Source organism: Sturnus vulgaris, chromosome 4 (assembly GCF_052056855.1).
Source record: "Sturnus vulgaris isolate bStuVul1 chromosome 4, bStuVul1.hap1, whole genome shotgun sequence".
Taxonomy (NCBI): domain Eukaryota; kingdom Metazoa; phylum Chordata; class Aves; order Passeriformes; family Sturnidae; genus Sturnus; species Sturnus vulgaris.
This window is the reverse complement of record NC_142246.1, coordinates 52,629,454-52,654,655: the sequence shown is the minus strand read 5'-3', so window position 1 is coordinate 52,654,655 and position 25,202 is coordinate 52,629,454. Positions and strand designations below refer to the sequence as shown.

The 25,202-nt window shown below is 38.8% G+C and overlaps 1 protein-coding gene across 1 annotated transcript in view; it reads left to right on the top strand.

The window, feature by feature from the left end:
* SMARCAD1 (SNF2 related chromatin remodeling ATPase with DExD box 1) overlaps positions 1 to 23,291 on the top strand; it is a 42,323-nt gene extending 19,032 nt beyond the window's left edge. Inside the window, exons 7-24 of the mRNA XM_088163977.1 lie at positions 1,567 to 1,656; positions 2,284 to 2,368; positions 4,256 to 4,647; positions 10,634 to 10,836; positions 12,050 to 12,140; positions 13,345 to 13,444; positions 14,933 to 14,992; positions 15,203 to 15,278; positions 15,702 to 15,837; positions 16,898 to 17,035; positions 17,347 to 17,442; positions 17,859 to 17,976; positions 18,230 to 18,351; positions 19,461 to 19,649; positions 20,510 to 20,628; positions 21,499 to 21,681; positions 22,335 to 22,444; positions 22,734 to 23,291. Of these exons, the coding sequence (XP_088020103.1) occupies positions 1,567 to 1,656; positions 2,284 to 2,368; positions 4,256 to 4,647; positions 10,634 to 10,836; positions 12,050 to 12,140; positions 13,345 to 13,444; positions 14,933 to 14,992; positions 15,203 to 15,278; positions 15,702 to 15,837; positions 16,898 to 17,035; positions 17,347 to 17,442; positions 17,859 to 17,976; positions 18,230 to 18,351; positions 19,461 to 19,649; positions 20,510 to 20,628; positions 21,499 to 21,681; positions 22,335 to 22,444; positions 22,734 to 22,795 (2,370 nt within the window). The 3' untranslated portion in view covers positions 22,796 to 23,291. The remainder of the gene's footprint in view (positions 1 to 1,566; positions 1,657 to 2,283; positions 2,369 to 4,255; positions 4,648 to 10,633; positions 10,837 to 12,049; positions 12,141 to 13,344; positions 13,445 to 14,932; positions 14,993 to 15,202; positions 15,279 to 15,701; positions 15,838 to 16,897; positions 17,036 to 17,346; positions 17,443 to 17,858; positions 17,977 to 18,229; positions 18,352 to 19,460; positions 19,650 to 20,509; positions 20,629 to 21,498; positions 21,682 to 22,334; positions 22,445 to 22,733) is intronic.
* Positions 23,292 to 25,202: the final 1,911 nt, after the last annotated feature.

Sequence of the window (25,202 nt, the reverse complement as noted above, 5' to 3'; positions counted from 1 at the left end):
GAAGTTGATATATTTTGCTATATCTATTGCTATTCTTTGTTAGAGATGTAGCTAAAATATTTGAAACTATGACTTAGGGAAATCCTTAAAAATAATGAAGTGGTTACATTTAAAGGAATGACTACTTTGAGTTCTGCTAATTAATAGAAACTATGTCACGATCCTGGTGCGTTCAGGATGGTATTTAGCAGATTTACACAGTCCTACAGTACTGTCATGAGGCCATCTCCCAGGCATCCCAGTAGACATCCTTGAAAGCCACTTATGTAGAGAAAGGGAACTCTAGATAAATACTGGAGTTTGGATGAAGCAGGGTCACTGTTGAAATTTAGGCTAATATTGTCCTCAGACAGAACCAAATAAAGAAAACACAGTTTTCTATTAAAGCAAAAATATTACAGCTCATTTGTAATTCCTTCTTCCTGAAAATGAAAGCTGGGTTTGTTCCTCCTCAACAAACCCCTGGGTTTGGTTATGAAAGGAGGCTCTAGTTAATTATTAACCAGCTAGCCTGGCAAACAGTGCTCCGCTGGACCTGGTTTTATACATCAGCTTGATATCTGTTATTAACAGTTTCATTACAGTTAAAGGGGGAAGGATTGGAAAATAGCAAACATGGAATGTTTTTTTAGAACTCATTATGGAGAACTATAGTGAGAACTTGCAGGGCATTTCTCTTAGTCTTGCTTTTCCTTGTTTCCTAAGACCAGAGCATACTTGGGCAGCTCTTCTAGGAACTGTAGTGCTCTCTTGGTGACCCTGTAGACTCACTGAGGAAAGAATTATCATGTCCTTTTATTCAGAATGCCTCTGGGTGATGTGGTTTGTGCTCCTTCAGCAAAGTAAATGTTGATCCAGCCTGATGGTATCTCTGCTGCAGACAAGTAACTCTGTAACCACTTTGCATTCAAAGCTCTAGGAGGAACTTACTCATGTAGTTCTTTGTAGTGAATACAAAGCAGAGCGGCTTGTGGCCCGTGGAAGTTTTGGCACTTGTTAACTTCCATTTTGCAGGCTAGTAGTAGCTGTTAGTGAAGCTATTGCTGATGAAAAGTTTTGCCAGTGTTTGATTGTACTCCATGATGTTGTTAAATAATATTTGTGGAATTTTTTTACTCATAAATCTTAATATAAACACACCATTTGACATGTGTATAGGCTGTGGTGGGTTAAACACCACATGTTTAGTAAGCTAATCTTATCACCAACCTTGACATCTTCTGCCTTAAGTATCATCTGGAAATGCTAATAACCTTTGATTTTAAAGCAAAATAAACTAGACAGTTCTAAATTATTAATATTTCGGTATATAACTTCGCATTATGTATGTTTATCAAGTAAAGAATTCCAGTTTTTCACGACTGAAGACATTTTCTGTATTTGTGAAAGTTTTGGTCTTTCTTTGATCATTGACTATGTATGAGGAATCACTTCAGCTTGAATTTGTCTTAAATGCTTTTGTCATGTAGAGTAGCTCTTTAAAGATTAACAATACTGATGAGGTTTTCTTCTGTTTTTATAGTTGTAATTAATATTAAACCTAACAGTTACCTTTTTTTAACATAGTTAGATGACTCAAAACCCAGAAGACAATGGGAGAGGCAAGAGATGCTTGTGAAGAAGTTGCAAGCTACATTTCCTGGATTAGATAAGGAGGTGAGCTGATATCTCCCTATGGCACATCAGGTTTTGAGTTCCTAAGAAAACTTCAGCTGTTCATATTCCATATGAAACAGTTCTTATACTGACAGCACTTCTGGAAAGAGCCCAGGGTAGGAAGGCTTTTGCTGCTCCTGCTTTTAGAATGTAGCTTGTCCTGAACTGAGAGCTGTGGGATGTGGTTAGGACTACATGGAACTACTCTTCCTACATTTCCGGCCCTATGACAAGCCTAACATTGTCAAATTTGATGGCTTATTGTAAAAATGCAAGGGGAAATGATCCCTCCCTCTCTCACTCTTCTCTCCCAGAGTGCTAAATATATTTTGCACTCTGTATTACTTTAGTACTGATGGTCCTCAGTGACTGCTTGAGCCCTTTCAGTACTGTGCTGGAAATTGTTGAAAGCAAAGCTTGTTCATGTGTGTTCTTACATATTTGAAAAGTGGAGTGCAGCTCTGTCTAAACTGAGTGTACAAAGAAACTGAAGGGTTTTCTCTTTTTGATTTCCTTTTATTTTGAATCATAGATTTACAGGGGTTTTCTTTGCCTGATTTTATTAGGCACGGAAATTTAGCTTGTGCTTATCTCACCACAATGCAAAATGTCTTAATTTGTTACTAGGAGCTGAGAGAGGTACTTGAGGAACATAACTGGGTGTTTCATGATGCACTGGAGGCCCTGAAAATATTTGCAGACGATGAGGAGGGTAAGGACAGATTTATAATTAATTTTATTCAAAGACAAAACAGACTTGTGATGCAAATATTTTTGAATGTCCAGCAATGACAGTCCTGACAGCACCTTGCTAGAAACTTGCACTTATACTTGAAGTTAGTATTACAGGGAGGATAAAAGAAGTAAGCTCAATTTTTCTGTATTTTGATTTTTTGCTCTCTAACTAGAGATAAATAGATAAATGCTTTTGCCCTGCTAATACAAATAAGCATGAAAAGTTGTAATTACCTATAGGTATCTCTTAAAAAGTATTTTGGTACATGTCAAAGCTAATACCTGCTCCCTTCCTGCTTGTTCAAAAAAAAGTTTGTTTTCTAACTGCACTATTTATAAGTTAATGGTTTCTAAACAAATAATCACAAATAACTGCGCTAATAACAAGTAATATATAAATAACAAGTGATATATGCTATTTTGTCGTTTTAAAATGTATTCTAGGGGAGAAACATACTAGCAACTGGCCTTGAATTATGCAGCCAGTCTGTAAATACCAGTACTTTAAACGTGGCAGGGAGCAAACCCAGTGATTCCAAGTAAATCTGCAAGTTATAACTTAAGTCCTATTTAATGAGTTGATTACTTTTCAGTGTGTTACACAACTGTCAGATATGTACATATTTTACTGTATCAGCTATTTAAGGGTTCTTGGGATAGGGTAGTGCTCTTAATTGGATTCTTTACAAGTGGAGAGAGCTATCAGTGCTCAAGAAGTTGTATCCTAACTGCTGCTTCTGAGAAGGCAGATGTCAGAGTTGGACTCAATCAGCAGCAAGCTGGGACTGGGAAGAAGAGAAACTTCTGCACTGCAACTGCTCTCTTGCAATGAAGGAATCAAAACCCTTACGAGGCACTTCTGAAAATTAATTGCTTGTGTTATGTTAAATGTGGACACACTCATTTAGAGAGCTAGGGAATTACAGCTTGGAAATCCTTTTCAGGCCTAAATTTCTCCTGACTCTCAGGTCCATTCCCAAGCTGACAAGCTGACTACAGCTTCAGTTAAGAAAGAAGTCTCCCAAAGTGATAACATGGTGGAAAACAGAATAGAATTCATAATAAAGATTAACACCTGGTGTCTTTCCCGTGGGATACATCCTGAGGTACTGTCCCAAGGATGTTTTTCCCAATTGTCCAATGAACTACTGTCCTGTCCTATCTGCACGTAACACACTTTAAATACGGGCTGTCCGTACAATAAAGTTGGCCTTTTTTCCCCAAAAGAAGTCTGTGTGTGTTGCTGTCCTTTCTCTCTCTCTGCAGCGCGGAAACCACAGTTAAATAACTTCTGTCTTATTTTAAGGTTATTTTGAGTTATTTTGGTTGGAGATGCCTCATTCTTTGAGTTTTTTTAACAAGTGCATGTTTTCATTGTCCTACCCCAAATACTGTACTACGATGCATTAAAATGGAAAAAATATATCATTTTCTTCGTGAAAGAAGGCTTGTTTTCTCAAGTCAGCAGAATTAATATCTCTGCAGTCAGGTGCAGTAGGACCAGTATCTCATCTTCAGGATACATCAGAGTTCTTAACTGTTAGCTCTTACTCAAGAGCTTCTGCAGCTCACAAATATTACATTATGTTGATCATCTCTATTTTAAGATACTTAAAACCTTCTGCTATTTGAGCATTATACAAATGAGTTTTGCTTATTTTATACTCACAGTTGGAGCTATTTACATATTTTATACAGATTTGCTTTTCTGTTCTTAGTAACACCTGCTGTTGAGTCCTTATGTATCAAATACTAGATTTGTGTTTTACAGATCTATAGGTTTTATTTTGGAAGAACAATTTTTGTTTTCATCAGCCCCATACCAATACGTGTTGACTTCTTGCCTTCTGTGTTGCATGCATAGGTGTGGAATTTCCTCCCAAAAGCCAAGTTGCTGACTGGACCAAAGCCTCCCCTGAGAGCCAAAGTGAAGAGAGTAAAGATAAGACGAAGCAGAAGGCTTCTGAAAAAGATCAGAATGGCTTTCAGAAAAAGGACAAAGGCGAAAGGAGCATTTGGAGTGCTGAAAGAGAAACAGAGCACGTGGAGGACGAGTCGGCTTCTGAAGACGGCGGAAGCTCCCTGGATGAGGACTACGGCAGTGGTGATGAAGTGATGGAGGATGGCTACAAAGCGAAAATCCTCAGCTTCTTGCAGGATGCTTCCCTGAGCGAACTGACTCTGATTCCCCAGTGTTCTCAGAAAAAGGCTCAGAAGATAATAGCGCTCCGGCCCTTTAACAGCTGGGAGGCTCTGGTAGGTCTGCATTCTTCTTTTCCTATCCCCAGCCTGCCTAGAGTCAAGGTGGCTTCAGCCTAGGGAGGCTTAGATGGGTGGCCTTATCCTCATTAGGCTAAAATGCTATGTTCCTCCTAAGCCAATAGCATTTCAAATAGTGTCATATGACCTTATTTTGAATGAATTAAGGGGTGATTTTTCTGGAAAACTCAAGCTGATTGGCTGACATTACTGTCACTCACTCAGTAGCACAGAAAGTTGGTTGATTTCAGTGCAGAAGGAGAAATTAGAGCTTTCACTTGAGAAGGAGGTGTTTGCTAGCCTGTTCTGAGCTCTTGTAGCTGAAAACCCATACAGGAGGGAAGAATGTGGCAGGATCTTTACTGCAGACACTTGTGTAGCAGCAGCAGCTTCCAGAGTAGCTCCACGATTAAAGAAGCCAGCATGGATATTTTCAGTTTCCGGCAAGAAGTGGTCGTTATCTTTTTTTTCTTCTTTTGTGCCTTTATTCTACTGCAGCTTAGTATCTAACATGGTTTTGCTAGCTAAGCAATGCAGCCATTTTTAGTGGAGTGAGCTGCTGTGTTTTAATTCATGAAAGGTAAAGCATCAGAAGGCTAAGTCACAATGCACCACGGAAGGAAAAACAGTATCTGTTGGTAAGTACATTATCTAGTGTCACTTCATTGTTACTTTAAGATGTTTACCATGGCTTGTTTGTAGACTTCACATTTCATACAGTTTCAGTTAACTGCACGACCTCAGACCTGCTAAAAGCAATGTCCTGGTAAGAAATTTGAAGTGCGTTACAGCAGATTGTCTTGATTTAATCTATTAGTGCTTTGGTTTTTAAAGCAGTAACTGTGCACAGGCCTTTTTACAGACTAATTGATGGTTTTTTTTAATAAGTGTGCATTCTGAACCCCCTCCACTTATGTATGCAAGAGCTTCTTCAGTATGTGTTAAACAATAACTTCTATTATTCAGTATGTGAAATATATTACCACAAAACAGTAAGAGATACTAAACAGAATTTTAAGGAAAACAAAATGATCTTTGTATGTTGTGTTGTGAGAGGAGAGGGGAGACAAGAAGACGATACTTTAAAAAAATACAAGGTACTGGTATGCAGCAAAAAAAAATCCGTTTTGCCCCAAGCCTTTGGCTTCTCACGGAACATCTGTCATACAGCTATTTCTAAACTTGTTGGATTTTGTCTGAGCTTAATTCTTTGCAGAAGTATTTGCTACAGGGCTCTTCTCCTTTTCTCTGTGTAAAATATTTTACAGTAAAAAAAAAAAAAAGCTGCATGGGCCTGTTTGTGTTCAAGATTTGTCTTTCATGAAGATTGCTGCTGTCAGCAGCCACATGTTTATGTAGTATTGTGAATACTTGCCCGGAGTAGAAGTGATTTGCAGCAGATTTTAGCAGATGTTTTGTATCTGTATGTGGATTTAATCGTTTATAAAGATCCAGTAGCTCAGTAACCCAGCATTCTTCCAACCAATTAATAAGGGTGGTTAGAATAATGGAGAGAACTGATTCAGTTTAGAGCATTAAAGAAATTGGCTTAGTTTTAAAGTCTCTTTTTACTGTAATGGTATCTTGTGTAACACAATGTCAAGTACTACAAGTTGTTACCACTTGTTCATTATTAGAATTGAGGAAGATATTAAGACTCTCAGTCTGAGATTAAAATTAAAGCCTACTTATTTGTAAATTAAGTGTTTTATTCCAGGAAGACATAAATGAGAATGTCTTTTTTTATTCTGGACAGTTTGGTTTGTTTTTTTTAAGTTGGACTAAGTTATTTTGTTTCCAAGAGGATTTAAATTAATTTCATAAGCTCATAGGGTTAATAAGAGCACTTGGAAATACTTACTCTTTGGAGTAGATATTTCAAGTGTTTAGCTTAATCTAGTAATACTTAAAACACATAGATAAAATTTAGTAGACATGGTTCTCAAAATAAATGGAGAGAGCTGAAATTGTCCTTTCTTGCAAAGATTAATTCATTTGGCAATTTAGAAATGCCTGTTCTGTAGGCCAAGTATATTTTCCAGGAGGGCAGTTTTATCCAGTCTCTAGTGGTGGACGTGACTAGGTGGGAGAGACTCCTCTCAAACACCATCTTGCATGAAGAGCACTCAGGTATGTCCTTGAGGCTTTGGGTGTCTGTCTCCTTGGAGAAGTGAGCAAGGTGTGCAAGAACTGGTGGCCCCTCTCCAGACTACATTGTATGCACAGGGAAAGTAGTAGGTAACAAAACAGATTGGGATGTATTTTCTGAGAGCACCTCTCTGTGCTCGTCATATTCACAACCAAAAATTGCACACTGCTTTCTGCAGCAGAGGCTTTGGAAAGGTGGGCCCAGGTGCTTCTGCAAATCTCGAGCATGGAGCTGAGACATAAGAGGGGGTATGATGGGCAAATAGGAGATAATGAGGAGCAACTCTGCACAGCTGGGAATTATTTATTAGAAGACAAGGGGAGCTGATGAATGGTAGACAAACTGAAGGATGGTCAGAGGAAAGCGCATGGCTGTGAGAGCTACAAGGAGAGGCAGGGACAAGCTCCAAGAGTGTCGTCATCTGTGGTGGGGAAGGTGAAGCAAAGGAACAGACCAGGCTGCAGGATAGGGTGGAAAGTTCACCTCCCTGTGTCTTGGTCTGATGTCATATGTTAGGTAGATCTTGTGGAAGAGGCCAGTGTTGAGTGATGTTTCTCAGTGCAGACCTGCTCTGTGCTGGCCTCATGCTCTAAACCTCCTCCAGACAGACATGAGGTAGTAGACCAACAGCTGCTAAGGGAGATCTCTTTTCCTGGTGGGTCTTGTCACGGAGTCATAGAAATCCTGAGTTGGAAGGGATGATACCAAAGCCCAACTCCTGGCCTGGCACAGGACAGCCCCAGGAATCACACCTGTGCCTGAGAGTATTGTCCAGACAGTTCCCGAGCTCTGTCAGGCTTGGTTCTGTGACCACTTCCCTGGGGAGCCTGTTCAGTGCCCAACCACCCTCTGGGTGAAGAGCCTTCTGATATCCAACCTAAACCTCCCCTGACACAGCTTCAGGCCATTCCCTCAGATCCTGTCCCTGATCACCACAGAGAAAAGATCTGTGCCAGCATTCTGGTTCCCCTTGTGAGAAAGTTGTAACTGCTGTGAGATCTCCCCTCAGGCTGCTGTGTTGACTTCTCACCTCTCTCTCCTGTTTGCTTTGAGGTCCTGATGGTACCCCACTGGCACACACTGTGGGCCAGCAGACAGCATGGTTTCGTTCCTTGATGGAAGCACTTCTGGGCACCAATTGTCCTTCCTCCCCATCCTAACACTTCTAAAAAACGTGTTGGTGCTTAATTATGCTCTAATAGTGCTCTCATTTCCAAACTGTGGAATTGCCCAGTGTTGGAAACTGCACCACTCAGCGCTGTTTCTCAGCAGAGAGGCTGTGAGCACAGTCATGTAAGGGCAGTACTTGCCTGGATTCGCTGTGTACCAAGAAACAAAAGGAAAACCCAGAGGAGCTCAGCTGAGGTTTTGGGGTCCAGATTTGTGGTCTTGCAATTTTCTGCTTCCTCTGGTAAACGTGGCAGAGGAACTGGAGAGGGTTTAATGCTATTCAGTTTCTTATTTTTAAAGTGTATAACTGTTACCTGTTTGGATTTCCTTTTAGTGTAAAAACATATATCTGTGTGAGACTTGCTGTATCCTCTCATTTTTGTCATTCACAGTATTATTTTATCACAAAATAAGATGTCTTATTTTGCATGTAAAGACTTTGTGGTCTGCAGAATACACACAAGTTAAACTAATGGAAATTGTTACATTGAAATGCTGACATAGCACATCATTTTTAGGGGAATGGGAGAATGGAGCTGTCAGAGGTGGATGTACTTGTCCATCATATTCTGTACACTGTAGCAGTGTATGAGCTAGGAGATACAGACTCAAGGGAGAGTAGCTCCACCTTTTTTGTCATCTCATTTCGTTTGGCTGCATATGTACAAACTGCCACAAAAACCAGACTCCAGAATCATTTTGCACCAAAACCAGCTGAAGGGAAGCAGCAAATGCATCAGGTCAGCAATGGAAAACTGCTTACAGTGGAACTGGAGTTTGTTGGTCGAGGCTGAGGCTGACTTTCACCCTTTGGCATTAAATGGAGAGCCTTCATCATCTTGCAAGTGGTGTAAAGTAAGCCCAGGCAGAAGTGTACTGGTGTGGCAATTCCAAGTGTACTGGGAAAGCTCATGGGTTCAGTTTCCATGATGGTCTCACATTTTTGGGCTTCATTTGAAAAAAGCTGAACTTGGGAGGGTGTCAGAACCTCTAGAAAGCAAAGGCCACCTGTGGATCTGCTTTGTGTTCTGAGCAGGGTAACACCCTGTGTTTCACATGCAAGCCAGTGGCTAAAGTATTTCTTGTTGCAACTTGGACATGGATGTTAATGTGCTGACATGAAACAATACGATTTCTGTTAATAACAGATGGCTCAATTCTCCACTCCTTTATTTATGGATTACAGGATTTCTATTCACGCCAACCAAAGCTTTAGTCATCAAAACAAATGTCGAAATTTTGTAGGCACCTATTAAAAACTGTGTTCTTTTTTATTTCTAAATAGAGGTGTCTATTTAGAAAACCTCTTTACAGGTGTTGACATGTGCACCTTAGCCTGGTCTAACCTATGAATATTGGTAAACTTTCTGGGGTTTGTTTAAAATGGAAAAAACCACAAACAAAAACATACCCCCAAACTGTAATTGCCTCACTCCATTTATTTTTAAAGTATTTTTCTAATGAAAGCTGGGTTTTAAATTATATTCTGATTTAATCTGGTTATACTCTTCATCTTAACAAACACCTTGCTTTTACTCTGCAATGTGGCAATATTGGTGTTACTTAACACATGATGGCTGGATCATACAACTCCTTTTTTTGGAAGGAATTCTTGGAGGATATATACATATGAAGTCTTGTGCTAAATTTTAACAGATCCCTCGTCTAAAATTCAGAAAAATCTGTGTGAAAATTACTTCTATTTTAATACAAGAATGATGAATCCAAAACATCTTGTATTCTTCAATTCTTTAAATCCATTAATAAATTAAAAAAAGATGCCTGTTCTTTACAGTGAAATATGCATAACTACTTGTGAAAATACTATCATTACAAATACTACCTCAGTTGCTGCAGAAATATATTCAATGGTAGGTTTTACACTTTGTGCAGATGGCTCTACATGGAATTTAGGAGAAATCGATGGGCCTGAAGGGCCTGTTTTGATACAACTTCAGACTGCTTGTCTCTGACATGTAAAATATTCATACTGTGATGAAGATCTGAAATTTCGAGGAAGGAAATACACTGTAACTAGTGTGGACTTGAGGAAGCTAGTGGAAGTAAGGCTTCTTTTTACTAACAGTACTTGGTGACCACAGAAGACCTGGCACACTAAGTCCAGTTTGACTACCTTTGTGGTGGAGTTAGAACTGGAACCAAGTAATGCTGGGCCCCAGATAAACCTGTAACAAAATGTAGTAATCTTCATTATAGGTTAATCTCTTTGCCTTCATGCCTATAGTAGGCTTACATCTTATACCTTTAGTATCTAATAGGATTTGTTTAAAAGGGCATCTTAATGCAAATCAGTGCTTTTTATCCCTTTCCTTTGGGGTTTTGTTCTGTTAATGTGCCTGGCCTTCAAAGGAGGCTTTGCACATCTATGTTGCCTCCTGTTGAGGATTTTGAGTTTAAAATGCTTGTATTTTACCTTAGAAACTCTTCAGGGAATTTGATTCTCTTAAGATTTCATGTTTCACAGTGTGAGTAGCTGGATTCACAGTTTGCAGTGGGCCAAGTGTAAGGAGTATTTGGAGGTTTGAGACAAGATTGGAACGCTGTCTCCTACTTGAATTACTGCCTGCAGCAACTGTGGATTTTCACTGCAGCTGCTATTACCAGTGTTCATAGATTTTTTTTTTTATTATTATTATTTTGCAGTTTACAAAAATGACAAAGACTTCTGGTTTGTCAGAAGATATAGTGTGGAATTGCAAGATACTGCTGAAGGAGAGGGATGTGGTTCTAAAGCTCATGAATAAATGTGAAGACATTTCCAATAAACTGACAAAACAGGTAACCAGGATTACTAGAGATGGAGGTTGTGGATGGAACATAGAGCAACCCTCCATTCTGAATCGCAGGTATCTCTCATTTTTATACTTCTAAATGGTGTTGGACAATAAGGTGTACTTGAAGACTGGGATTGTCAGAACCGTGGTCTCTGAAAGCAGAGTTGCAGATTTTTGATACTTAGTAGCTCTCAGCTAGATAGTATCGTGCAACACTTGAGAGAATCTAACAGATTTTTTAAGTGTATCAGGAAAGCTGGTGGGCAGGTAAGAGCATTAAAGTTATAACAGTGTTTTATTTCCTCCAGTTTCTGGTGAATGTAACAGCCAACTTTAAGCAATGGAAGCTGAGATGTCACTTATTTCAAATAAAAGCCCAAGCAAACCTACTTCTATAATGGGGGACAGATTTCAAATGGGATTCAATTTCAAAAATGCTACATTGGAACAAATCTGAGCAAACTGGGCAGGTTTATCAGCTTGATGCAAGACCTTGGTCAGGAAGTTCAGGTGTAAAAAGTAATCTGAAACTCTGCATCCAGTCAGAGTGGCTGCAGGGAGGTGTTGAGGGGAAGGATTTCTTTCAGAGAGATAAGTTGGTAAGGATCTCCAAACGGATATTAATAGGAATGGAAATGGATATGGTGGAGGGCATTATCCTAAGGGGTAGGAAGTGTAGGGTTGTAGTGGGAATGACCCAAGTAGCAGCTTGAATTCCATTTGGATGCTGTTACAAGTAAATAGCAGAAGGATTCTCAACTATGTAAAAATAAAACCTTGGAGGAAGCAGGAAGTCTTTGAAGGAAGGATGTCGGTGATGTTTCTTCTCTGGAAAAAGTGCTGAACAGGGCGACTTGCTGTTGAGCGTGTTTTGTCGGTTGTGTGTTTGGGTTTGGATTTTTCTTTGGTGCTGACACCAACAGCTGTTGTACAACAGAGCAAAATTAGGGATGCAGCTGCAAAATGCCACTTCATTCATTGTGTATTTTAAAAAATGAGCGGTTCTGTAACTGCTTTTATCTGGTTGTGCATTGTTGATTGTAGAAGAGAAGTATTTCTTGTGTTACTTGGATAATTTTAGGTCTATAAAAACGCAGATAAGCAACTCAGTTTGTGTACAGATGACTCATAAAGAAAGTTTGTTTTTCACTACACAAAAGAGGTCTGGAGTGCATTAAAATAAAGGCAGTGTTAAACCTGCCAGTCTGTGATTACCATAAGTTTAAAGTTGTGTTTCATGGAGAAACAAATAAAAGGTGGTAATAAGTTTGATTGTTTTTAATAGTTTGAAACTGAAGCCATATCAGAAGATTGGTTTGAACTGGTTAGCACTGCTGTATAAGCATGGATTGAATGGCATCTTGGCTGATGAAATGGTAAGTGTGAAACTGCTTATTTAAGAATCATTAAAGTTTTGTAAAAAAAAGACTTTTTTTATATTCTTGCTTAGAAACCTCAAGCAGATTATAAGTAATCTTAAATTGCAAACAGTTCTCCACAATCTTAGAAGCTTCTGAACTCCTTTCCATTTGAAAATCAAAGGTAGCCTAAGATTCACGGACACTGATAATTACAAATCGCATGGTGTCTTCTGATGCAATGGAACTGGTTTCTACTACAACAGGTTATTTTCAAACCGCTGATTTTAACAGCTCCTTGCCCAAAAATATAATTCATTCTACTTGTCCAGCATTTAGTATATAAGCCCCTGTTTTCTCTATTTCTTCATCAGTTTCAAAACAGGCAGATAACAATGCAGGAAAAACCAAGTGGGTGGAAACCTTCTCTTCTTTTCCAGAAGCAGCATTTCCACCATCTCTTGTCATGACTCTCCCCATCAACTTTGAACTAAGAGAGACAGGCTTATGGGTTTGAGGTTTTATTAAATGCTGACATCACCTGTAGTTGTACAAAAAGAAAAAAACTTACTGATGCAGCTGCTGAATTTGTGGTCTGTTGTTTTTAATCCTGGCTGCTGTTCATCTTCTGCTGAACCATGAATGAAAGCACTGCTGTGCCTTGCTATGACTTAGGCAGTGTTTCTCAACTTCTGTGCATTTCATGTTAGTAAGAATGTGTGTGTTTTGTGGTAGATACATGAAATTTTTAAATTCATGACTCAGAAAACAGGAAAAGTAGTGTTGGTGGAAATGTAGGCTCATCTTAAATCTGATTCCCATGTTAAATTCCACTTCAGAAGTAGCTGGAATACTCTTTGTACAACTGGCTCAAATGGAAATAAACATTTAGTTTCCAAGTAATCATTTTTCTGTGCCATTGGTTCAGGAAGGTAAATTTTTGAAGATTTGAGGGATGAACTCGAACTAAAATGAAAAACTTCATGAATTGGAAAGAACAGTTTTTTGTTCAAATATTGAGCTGAAATGATAATGAAGTTTGGCTGAGGTTGTACTTAAGAAGGAATTGTCTTCTGTAAAATTGGTTAAACAGAACACATTTTCTAATCAGATTTCTAATCTTTGCTGGGCCATCAATACACTGTAATTGTCTTATGAGTTCAAAACACTTTTATGTCGCACAGGTTGTAAATTTTGTTTAAATGGTTTTATTTTCACTTAGGGCTTAGGAAAAACAATTCAAGCTATTGCCTTTCTGGCTTATCTCTACCAAGAGGGCAATAGAGGTCCCCATTTGATAGTTGTGCCAGCTTCAACATTAGGTAAGTTACAAACTTCAAAAATACTTTTGTTAGGGAAAAAAATCCCCAAACCAGTCATGGACATATGGTAAAGCAAAGATAATTTAATGAAAGAACATTCGGTTTTGTTATGGTGGTACTCAACCCCTTAAGTAATTTGAATTGGAATGCAGACCATACTGCAGGCATGCTTGTTCTGAATTAATTAGACTTAGCATGGAACTCTTTTAGATGATCTGTCTGCTTCGAAAAAAATGAAGCTGCTTGTTGCAATCTGAACTTGTGTAGCAAAGTATTCTTTTTACTTACTGAATATTGGCTGAACTTCCTAGTCTTCGGGCTGTGCTTAGGGTTAGGTTTCATGGCATTTTAAACATGCACTGTCTTTTTTCCTCTTTTCTGCACAGCATCTGTCAAAGCAGATGAAAATCCTAAAATGATGAGGCTAACTGTCTTTTACTTGTGTGTTCTGATTGTTTTATGGCCTCGATTGAAATTGGAAAGACTATGGTGGAATGAAATGTCAGCAAACCTGATGAGGTTGAGCAGAAAATGGTTCTTGATGGAGTTAAATTTGGATTTGTTGAATGACAGAAGGAAGTAACAAGTTGAATTTAGAAAGTAAATGCTGTTTTTAATATAAAATACTTATATGGACTTCAAAAATTTCTCTTGATGCATCAAAAAAGTTTTCAGTTGTTCAACTTAAGTTTGAAATCGTCATTTTTAGTCTGCTTTCAAACTCCACTGGAACCCACTTTTTAAAATAACTCTTAATTAATACCTATATTACTTAAAACTTGGGGTGTACATAAGTACGTGAACAAAGGTGGTTTTGTGAAGTCAGTCTGAGAGTTCACATTTTAGAGCCAGGTTGGCAATGCCTGGGCAGTGCAGTCTGCTGGCAGCTTTCCTGACACTTTTCTAGAAATGTCTCCTCATCCCTGATCTGGGTCCAGCCCATTCCCAAGTGGTATTTAGCAGAGTCTCTCCTCTGTGCTGTGGTTTGGGGTCAGCACTTCTGTTAGTTGTCAAGCAGCTTCCCCATGGGCACAGCAGCATTGCCTGTGGCCACTGTGCTGCTGCACACCTGGAGCTGCACAGTTGGGATGTCAGCCCTCTGCCTGCTCCCAGAGGCACTGTCTCTCCTGGTGACATTCTTCTGCAGGCAAGTACTGACAGATGAAGTGATTTGCACTCTGGGATTTTAACTGTCTAGAGGAGAAGCCAAGCTGCAAAGTTACATACTCTATTTATTTCACATGGTGGTTACAGACCCTGCAGGACTTTAAAGTGCAAGCTGGTTGAGTTACTGAAAGCCCAGTTGGGGTTGGTTCAGTTTCTTACATAGCAGTTTTCTAGTTTTAGGACAGAATGTTTCTTAACCTTCAGGAGAATTTAAAGGGGTTTGCATTAAAATCAGATGTTTGGTTTAATGCTGAGATGTGAAACATTAAAGGCATAATAAAGTATAAATGACTTGGGGTTTTTTTTAATGTTGTCTTACAGATAACTGGATAAGAGAAGTTAATCTGTGGTGTCCTGAACTGAATGTCCTCTTTTACTATGGTGAGGAATCTCGTTAAGAAATTAATCCCGTAGTAGAGTTGCTTGCATGGCCAGTGTAAGAAGAGATGAATTGCTCATGGCAGTGTTATTTTAAGACAGTTGTTTAAGTACACAGATTTATTGATGAGTGATTTCTCTGCAGTGTCTATAATTGTTACATGTATATATTTATATGTAATTGTACTCATTTTATGTTTTGTCCTTCTTTAGGATCCCAAGAAGATAGGAAACATCTCAGGGTGGACATTCATAATAAAGCCGTTGATTTCAATGTGATTGTGACTACGTAAGTTAAAACACTACAGAGTTTTAGTGAGGTCCTGCTGACCTCTAGTGGTACAAGAAACCAGACAATTTTAGGAGTTGGTTTTCGGATAATGGTTAACTAGGGGTTTGTGATTGTGTAAGAGATACTGTGTCATAGGTGCTTTAGATATGTGTCTGTCAGCATGTATATTACAGATAATATTACATTGTAGTAGACTTCAGCAGATTTTTAGGAAGTGTTACTGAGAGCATTGGCTCATCAAGTAAACTGAAATCGTTTGCCAGTAATAAGCTGTGTTGTGGTTGATTACAGGCAGTTTTACTGCCCCTCATGTACTTTCTCCATAACTCTTAACAATATTAGAGAATTTAATTTGATTGTGGTAACAGTATATTCGTTTTGAGAGAGAGAATAAATGCAAGTGATATTTGTCTCTGATAGATACAACTCTGCCATCAGCAGCTCAGATGATCGAGGACTGTTCCGCCGGCTGAAGCTTAACTATGCAATTTTTGATGAAGGTCATATGCTCAAGAATATGAGCTCTGTCCGCTACCAGCACCTCATGACAATTAATGTAAGAGGTTTAGTTATTGCTGCGTTAGAGGGGACAGCTTCTGGGTTTTCTGTTTTGTAGTTACAAGCTGGGGGGAAATGGAATATTAACTGTAAAGTTCGAATGCACATAACTTTAGAGAAACCACAGCATGCAAGTGGATTTAAATGTTGGTGTGGTCTTAGGAATGGATCCTGCACTATGATCTCTTTCAGGGACATAAGCTCCCAATGAAATGTGATAAATTTCCTGTACCATCATTACAATGATAGTAGTGCTTTTAAATTTCAGTATTAAGCAAATTCCTAGTTATAGCCCATAGTAGTAAAGATTTTAAAAGTGCTATTCTGATTACTTTTGCTGAAGCCTTGTAGTATTTAAGGACTTGCTCTGATAGGGCTATGTAAGAAGAGCCAGCTTGAAAATATTTTTTTCTTGTGGCTTGCAGCCTGAGTAAGCAGAGTTTTGAAAGAGCTTTGAGTATTGCTCTTTCTCTGAATATTATGACCTATCACAATAATGATAATAAACTTAAGATCACTTACTGCAACTTATTTTTCAAGATCATGTTTTCATCAATAGCCTTTGTAAAAAGCTGATCTTTAAGCAATAAAACTTGCTTGTACTTGCAATTTTGCTTAGGTACTGTATGACATTAGAGAACTTGATATGGGAGCAGTAATTAATCCAGTCGTCAGGAGAAAGAAAAAATACCCCCCCCCAAAAAACCAAAAACAAAACAAAAACCCCAAAAAATTAAAAACCAACCAAACAAAAAAACCCCAAACAACCGAAAACAAAGCCCAAACAGAACAATCTAGAAGTCAGAATTCTCCAGGAATGCTTTTTTCATTGTCTTAAATTGGTACACAATTCCACACAGATCTGTAAACAGTTTTGTTGACTTAACAAGGGAATTATTCCATGAGTTCCAAATGTACAATAAGTTTAATTAGTTATAATTTAAACCAGACTCATTTCCTCACTTCTCCATAGCTGTGATTTTTTTTTTTTTGCCAATAATATTTTTTTGCCTCTTTGACAAATGTTTCTTATTGCTCTTTCCACTTTGGTCAAACAGGCCAAGAATCGCTTGCTGCTAACAGGGACTCCGGTTCAAAATAATCTGTTGGAATTAATGTCCCTCTTGAATTTTGTCATGCCCCATATGTTCAGCAGTAGCACAAGTGAAATTCGAAGGATGTTCTCTTCAAAAACAGTGAGCATTATGAATTCTCTTCTTGAAAATAACTTTTGTCTTTTTGCTAGAAGACTGCTATTGCCATATAACTTCTGTTTTATTGGTATCTTATAGAAACAAGTCATGTGACTCTGAAAACCTAGAAAATGAAACAATTGAGTAAACCTTGTAAATTAAAATATCCTGTAACAGGATATCTTGGAATACTAATGGTCAGGTCAAGTATGTCTGCTTTTGCTGGGGTTTTCATCAAGTTAAAGAAGTTAAGGTGGTGGTGTTACAGCTGAAAGCTTCACACTGTAATTGAATTCTTTCAATGTTTTCCTTAGAAGAGTGCTGAGGAACAAAGCATATATGAGAAGGAGAGAATTGCACATGCCAAGCAGATAATAAAGCCATTCATCTTGAGAAGAGTAAAAGATGAGGTAACATTTTATCTTTAAAATGATGGGTTTGTATTATAAAAAGCCTGATAATCTGAGACCAACATTATAATATGAGGCGAAATTACTTACTTATCTTAAAAAGTGTTATTGGGCACTTGCAGATTTCAGTGGTCTGAAGGGGGTAATGCTGATTAGTGGGGGAGTAGATCTCAGGTATTGCACAAATTATTTCATGCAGTTCTGGAGTGTGCAGACCATGTTACTTGATGGGGTGTTGATGCATAATCCAAGTCAAGACCTGAGTTGAATTGCTGCCCGAGTTAGTGAAACTGAAAGCAGTTAAAGGAGCTGGGATGAGGAGAATGAACAGACTATCATAACAGCTGTAAGCAAGTGCAGAATACTGATGGTTCACAATAATATAGGTTTTATCTGGTATCATTTTGTTTTGTCAGGTCCTTAAACAACTACCTCCCAAAAAAGATCTCATTGAACTGTGTGCCATGTCTGAGAAACAGGAACAACTCTATGTGGCTCTCTTAAACAAGCTCAAGAAAACTATTAACAGTAATGGTATGTAAGGGCCTCCTTTCCTTTTGGTGGATTTTTTTCATGCTGAGACACATGTTGAATGTGACTACAGTCTCTGCTTTGAAGAAATGCCTAATGCTCATAAACTGTATAGGTCCCTTTGAATTTTTTTTGAAGTTCAGGTAATAGGTGAATTTTCAAATTGAGTTCTTGCAAGCAAAGCTCTGCTGAGAGATAAAGATATTTCAGATGGTTATTTTCAGTTGTAGTACAAAGATGCCTTCTTTGTTTACAGAGAAAAACTCCGATATGGGAAATGCAATGATGCAACTTAGAAAAATGGCCAACCACCCTCTTCTGCATCGTCAATATTACACAAATGACAAGCTCAGGACAATGTCCACTCTCATGCTCAAAGTAAGGGGATGAGACTGAGAAGCAATCTTTCATTTCTCAGAGTTTCTAATGAAAACTTGTTTGTTTGTTTTGTTGTCATACTTCTGGTCAAAAATGTGTCTTTGCCAAACTTAATTCAGTGTTGCTGCTTTTTATTTCTCTGCATCTATCCAGTGCTCTAACCAAGCTCTGTAGGTACTTAACACTGATTTTTGTATCATTAGAATAGAGAGAACAGTTGTGGGTCTGCAGTCATCTCCTTTTCATAAGATTCCTTCCCCTTTGCACCTCTCACCTCCACCCCAAAATTTAAAGCCAGAGTGTTTATGGGAAGAATCTTAGGTGGGCACTTTCTGAGTAGCAAGAACTGGGCAGTACAGAACTAAAATAGGGAAGGCATAAATATTGATCAGTTAAGGATTTTTATTTTTTTTTTAATTTGTGTGGGGTTAATGTCTGAGGAGCTTGGGGAAAATTGTTGCTTATTTCTAAAATATTAAAAAAAAATCTCAGAGCAGCAGGTGCTCTAAAAAAGTTGGAGCTGGCTTTGAATATTCTTCAGCTTTGTTTTAAAGTGAAGTCAGGCAAGTTTGGGTGGAAGCAAGAAGTGACCCATTGGTTTATGATGGATTTTTCGCCCTTTTTATTCCCATACCATTGTACTCTCCAGATGTGGCTTTTTTTTCCTCTTTCTTCCAGGCATGACATCCCTCTACCCACCCTACATCTTGGGCTGAGCTTTCCATGTCTTCTACCATCTATCCAAGGATTGGATCTTCCTTTTAGGGAATGTATCTTGAGGGGAAGAGGTCTGATAAAGGGGTAAAAAGGTCATAGGGCTTGATGGGAAGTAGGTAATTGCTATGAAGGTTGAGCATATCCTTCTTAGGTTTTTGGCAGTACAAGTGCTTGTAAGAGCTAAACTGTGAAGTAATTATCCTCTCCTATTATAAACCTGAAGTTGAGAGTTCATCTTTCATTGCTTGCATGAGCCACGCTCTAGCATTTGTCCATGTCTATGTGTGTTACTTTTGTTTTCAGAGATGATGGATGTTACTGTGTGGTACTTTTGGTTTTAGTTCTCTGGTGAGATTGTGTATTGCATTATTTCCCTTCATTTTTACTAATAGGAACCCACACATTGTGATGCTAACCCTGACCTTATCTTTGAAGATATGACAGTAATGACAGATTTTGAGCTGAATGTGCTTTGCAAGCAATATTCTCACATCAGTGACTTCACGTTAGACATGGATCAGATACTGGATTCTGGAAAGTTTAGAGCGCTGGAACACATTCTCTCCGACCTTAAAGAGAAGGTATTGCAGATGGCTGAATCTTTTTCCTGTCTAAAGAGTGGCTCTAAATAACTTGTTAAATTAATATCTGCTGGCTCTGTATGCAACCCAGTTGCTTTGCTGCGGAGTTTTACAGTGTAATTTAGTGCATATGCATAATTGCAAAGCAACACTTACTGCTTTTAATGTGTAGCCCTGGGTATGCACATCACTTTAGAGACAGCTGAACTAAATTTTCTGTTTTCCAAGTTTCAGAGTATTCATCCCAAGTTAACTCCTCTATTAATATATGGGGTCATGCATAGTTTGCACACCTCATGGGCTTCGACCTTCTCTTGGCAATTGAATAAGACTGTATTACATTAGAATAATCATGTGCATGTTAAGCCGGTGGAAGGTAAGAAGAGGTCCCTGGTTGAAGTCCTGAGATTCAAACAGGTCTATTTTGCAAATAAGCATGTGCCATAATGCCTTAGAGTATCCTGAATTTGCACAGGTGGTGCTGTAGATCTAACTATTTCAGACAAAATAGGGCTACTCTCTATATTACTCTAAATATTTAAGTTTTGAATGAAAGTATTTTGATGTTTATGGATTAAATAATCTGTCATTTTTGCATTTGATATGTGATTTGTTTGAGCCACCTAAGTACAAAATAATTAAGAAATTGCTGCAATGACAGTGAGTTAATACAGCAGAACTACTGAATATGGAATCTTCGTTGAAAGTCAATCCTGACTTGATGATTTTCAGCTTAGTCTTTTATTTCGGAAAATACTGTGATTCTGTGAAAGTAAAATCATATATTTGCATCGATAAAGAATTTTTGTACTTCATAGTTGAAATGCTTCAAAATTTTTGCTTTGCTTTGTCATTTCCAGGGAGACAGAGTTGTGTTGTTTAGCCAGTTCACTATGATGCTGGACATTTTGGAAGTTTTCCTGAAACATTGGCAACATAGATACATTAGGCTGGATGGAAAAACGCAGATTTCTGAGCGGTACGTGACTCTTGGCAAAAATGAGAGAGAAAGGGAATGGGTTGGAGAGGGGGAGGCGGCTTCAGATCCTGACCTTTGTTTCGTAATGTATGCAAGTCTGTGCTCAGTGGATATTGACCATAGAAGGTGTTAAATGTTGATCTTCAGATCACCTTAGTAAGGGTGAGGCTAAAAGATGAGATTTAGATGGTGGGGTTGCAGTCTTAGCCATGGAAATGAAAAATGTGTGTCTTCAGCAGTTCCTGGTGTGTTTAATTTGTGTGTCAGCATGTCCTAACACCTGTAGTTATTCCTTGGAAGTAGAGTCTATCTCTTTTACAGTAGGCAGATACACCCCTTTGTTTCTTTAGGACAAACCAGTCTGTCTGTCCCTGCAGCAGAAAATGTTGCAATGCTTTTCTTGTGTTTGAGCTGAGCTGGCTTTCTGTCTCAAGAATTTTTGAAGAATTTTTGGATGCTTTTTCCTTCATTTCAAAAAACTGTCATTCTTGCTGTGGTGTTACTGATGTCTATTCCTGCCCTTGCACCTGCAGTTAGTACAGAAGATTGTCATAAAGCGAAATTCATCCCCTGCCTCCCCGTTCGTTTCATGTGTTTCAGTCCTTCAGCTGACTCTTCGTGTTCTGTGATCATCAAAAATCTCTTTCTAAGCCTGTTTTCACTGTTTGCTATCCATCTGTCACTCAGTGTGTTTCTCTGGTCACTGCAGAGGACTATTGGTACCTTTTTTCCTGCTGCATCACATCTGTAATTTGGAGCTGCTGTGCACTGTCCTCTCTTCTGAAAGATGATCCAAACTTCTGTGTTCAGCTCTGGAACCAGTGTGGAGTGTTTTCCAAGGCCTGATGCATAGTGTCTTGTCTTCTGCAGGATACATCTGATAGATGAGTTCAATACAGATATGGGTATATTTGTATTCCTTCTGTCCACCAAAGCTGGTGGCTTGGGCATTAATCTGACCTCGGCCAACGTTGTTATCCTTCATGACATTGACTGCAACCCTTACAATGATAAGCAGGCAGAAGACCGGTGCCACAGAGTAGGTCAGACACGGTAAGACTTTTTAAAATTGTAATTTCTTAGAGTGAGCTCTCAAAGGAGACTAAAAGGACAGTATTTATGATTAAAAGTTTTAAGCAGAGGCTTGTGTAGAGCAGCTCTGGGTTGTGTGGGAGCCAGGAACTGTAATTGTCTTAATCCATGTTGCTGGCAGAACAAACCTCTATTTACACTTTCCTCCTTTTCCTCGTTCACTGTAACTCTCAAAGTGTGTATAATTCTCCAATTTCTGGTGCTGGGAACTATTCCAAGGTAGATCTGAAGTCTTTGGGACTGTCTAGCCAAGCTGATTGTTCCCTTCAGGAGACTTGTAAGCTTTTAAGTGCCACCCGATCATAAAGAGCGAAACTGTACAATGTGTGTAATTTCACCTGTATTCAATGGTAAAATGGAATTAGGAGGAATTTGACTTGTTAATGGAGATTTTTGTGACTGTCCATTTGCAGTGGCTGGGAGTGCAGGAGAAAATGTGTTTTCTGGCAGTAAAGAGCACAGTTGTTCCAGAGAAAAATCTAGAAGCTCTTCGTATTGCTCTCTCATTCATTTCCTTATCCTTGCTTTAAACCCCAGGCAGCTGAACAAAGGCACAGCATCCTTCCCTTTTGCACTAATCCAAACTATGAAAATTTTTTTTCTGTGGTTTTCAGAGAAGTACAAGTCATAAAGCTCATCAGTAAGGGGACTATTGAAGAAACCATGCTTAAAATCAGCCAACAGAAATTGAAGTTAGAGCAAGATATGACTGCAGCAGAATCAGGTAGGTGTCTTGCACACAATGATGTCCACTTAAGTAAATTAAAGCTCCAATATGTTATGTTGAAAAAAAGAAGGTTCTTGATGCAGACAAGCCTTTTTTCTTTGGGGTTTTTTATGTCAAACTAGATAGATATATTTTTTCTGTTTGTTCTGTGATTTGACAGTAAGTGCCCTCTGAGTCTGACCAAGTCCTGCAAGCAGAGGATTTTTGTACTGTTTTGGGGATGTAGGCTTTTGTCTGTTTATATGAAATATTTTAAGCTGTACTAATGCTTGTCTTTTTTCCTCAGGAGAAGAAGGAACCATTCCAGCAGATATAGCCACGCTATTAAAAGCTTCATTGGGTCTCTAAAATGTAAATATGTTGTGAAATTCAAGGAAGAAAGGTGATGATGTACCCCAAGGACTCTTACATTAATGTTGACCAGGAATTTTATGAACGTTTATAACTTTTTGTAGTTTCTTTATTGTATTGCTCATGGTATTGAAGATTTTTAACACCAATAGCATTCTTTTGATGCTTAAAAGCATAAATGGCCCAAATGTGCCAACCTCAGATGCTGAATAAAGGTTTTACAGATCACTTTTGAAAATGGGGACCTAAGTAGTAATTGTTTTAACAAATCTGCTACTGCTTAAGATTTGTCAGTATTTTTGTAATTATTTCTACCTCCAAATATATATATATATATATAAACTGTCTGTTTCACTGGATTCCACGTGTAGATTTTTTTATATGTGCCTTATTTGACAATGCTCGAGTCTGTTTCTGCTTGTTTTGGTTCATTTGATGTTCCGTACTGGTTTTGTATCAACTTGTTCCAATAAAATTCCATGGATTGACAAAATGTCTTCATGATTGCAGTGGTTTGGGGCAGGTGTGGGGATGATAACGTGCATATTACAAATCAATTAGGCAGCTCTCAAACCAGCTGGAATGTTCCAATTGACTGACTTGGCTTTGTCCAACAGTAGTTAATAGCAATATGTCATTATACTCTAATTACAGTGGTGTGAGGATATTGATTGTAAAAGCAGAACTCCTGCGAAATGGTTTGATGCAGTCTGTGGGTATTCTGGTCAACTGTACATGATTTCTGCAAATTCAGAATGGGTGGGAAGTTAAAGCTTTTCCAAAACTTGTTTTCCAAGTGTGGACTAAACTGCTTGGCTTTTCCTAGAAATGTTCTGTGGCTGTGCTCTTCGTTCCAAAATGCACAACTGAAATAAGGTGAAGATGTACTGTATTGTTTGAGAAGGGATATGGGTAAGAATCAGTTTTCCATGCTCCTTTAATTCCACTGGTTCTGCTGGACTAAATAGTGGGATTTAACAGAGAACTACAGGTGTTTAATTCTACAGCTGATTAGGTTATGTGTTTCTGTTGAGCGTAATGCTGGCCCAACTTTTATCCCATTGTACCTGCATATTCTTACCTGCTTGGTTCAAATGTGAGTTGAAACAAGATCCCTGCCCTTCAGGGTGGGTTGTGTGGTGTTCTGGATGTGTATGGAATCAGTTAATGCAGTCTGGAGGAGCTGTGGTTGCCCCTGGGGTCAGTATCTATGGTTAGGTGCTGTGAAGCTCCTGAGTGTTTCTGCCTTTCTTGCTTGTAACTTTCTGCTTTTTAGCTGGGGGTCTCAAGAGACTGCAGAGCCACCATCTGTGGAGATAACAAAAAACTAACTGGATGCAGTCCTGGGCAGCTGGCTCTAGGTGGCCCTGTGTGAGCAGGGGCTCGGACCAGGTGACTTCCAGAGGTCTGTTCAACTGTTCAGTGGTTCTGTTTTTCTGAAAGATCTACAGAGGGGAAAAATACAAAGCCACTCTCTGTGAAGTCATTTGCTGAAGAAGAGAGGAGTTTTGGGAGCTAAAGAAGGAAAAATATGTGAAGAGCCAGAGCAAAGCACGCAAGGAGTTTCAAAGCAGGTGAAGTTGGGAATGAGTAAAGGTTGTTTCTTTCTGTTCTGACAGTACCTGACTTGTCTCTCTTAGGTGTTGTTTAGTGTCACTCATGATTCCATGAAATAATACTTGAGGTGGGAGGGGAAAGTAAATGTGAAGGGAAATACTTTCCCCACAGTGGCAATTTCCATCACAGAGTGTTGCCCAAGTTTGTTGTGGTTTATCTGCTTACACCACACAATGGAGACCTCTCAAAAGCACTTGTCTCCCCTTGAGTTTGTGTAAACCACTTTCATCCACAGCTGTCCACATTGCCAGGATTTCTACCTGCCTTTTCTCTAGTTCTGGAAGAGCAAACACTTCATTTCTTCTAAACCTGGTTGCCACTACTGACCCCCGGTTTGTGTCTCCTACTTACTGGCATACATACTGAGCTGCTGAATGGTTTTGCAGCTGGTGTGTTTATGGAAAACTGGTGCTGGTGTGGGCACCAGCTCAGCTGTGCAACTGCTTTTTGGCTTGTTTTGGAGGTTTTTGTTTGGTTTTTTTCAGGGGCACAGCATAAACCTCAAGCTTCTCAAGCACTTTTTTTCAGGCCCTCGAATTTTATTGACTAAGTGGGTTCCTTTTTTTTGGTTTTTTTTTCCTTTTTTTTTTTTTTTTTGCTTAGTGTCCTACACATTTGCCCTCTCCATTTAACTTCCTTTCCTCTAGACTGAAAGACTGCAATAGGCAAAATGTTGTTGAGATGCATCTCTCTGAGAAGATGTATTCCCCTTTTCTCCCTTTGAGAGTGCACAAAACATTAATTGGTTTGATCAAGCACTGTGTTAGTAGAGGGGGAATGTGATTGA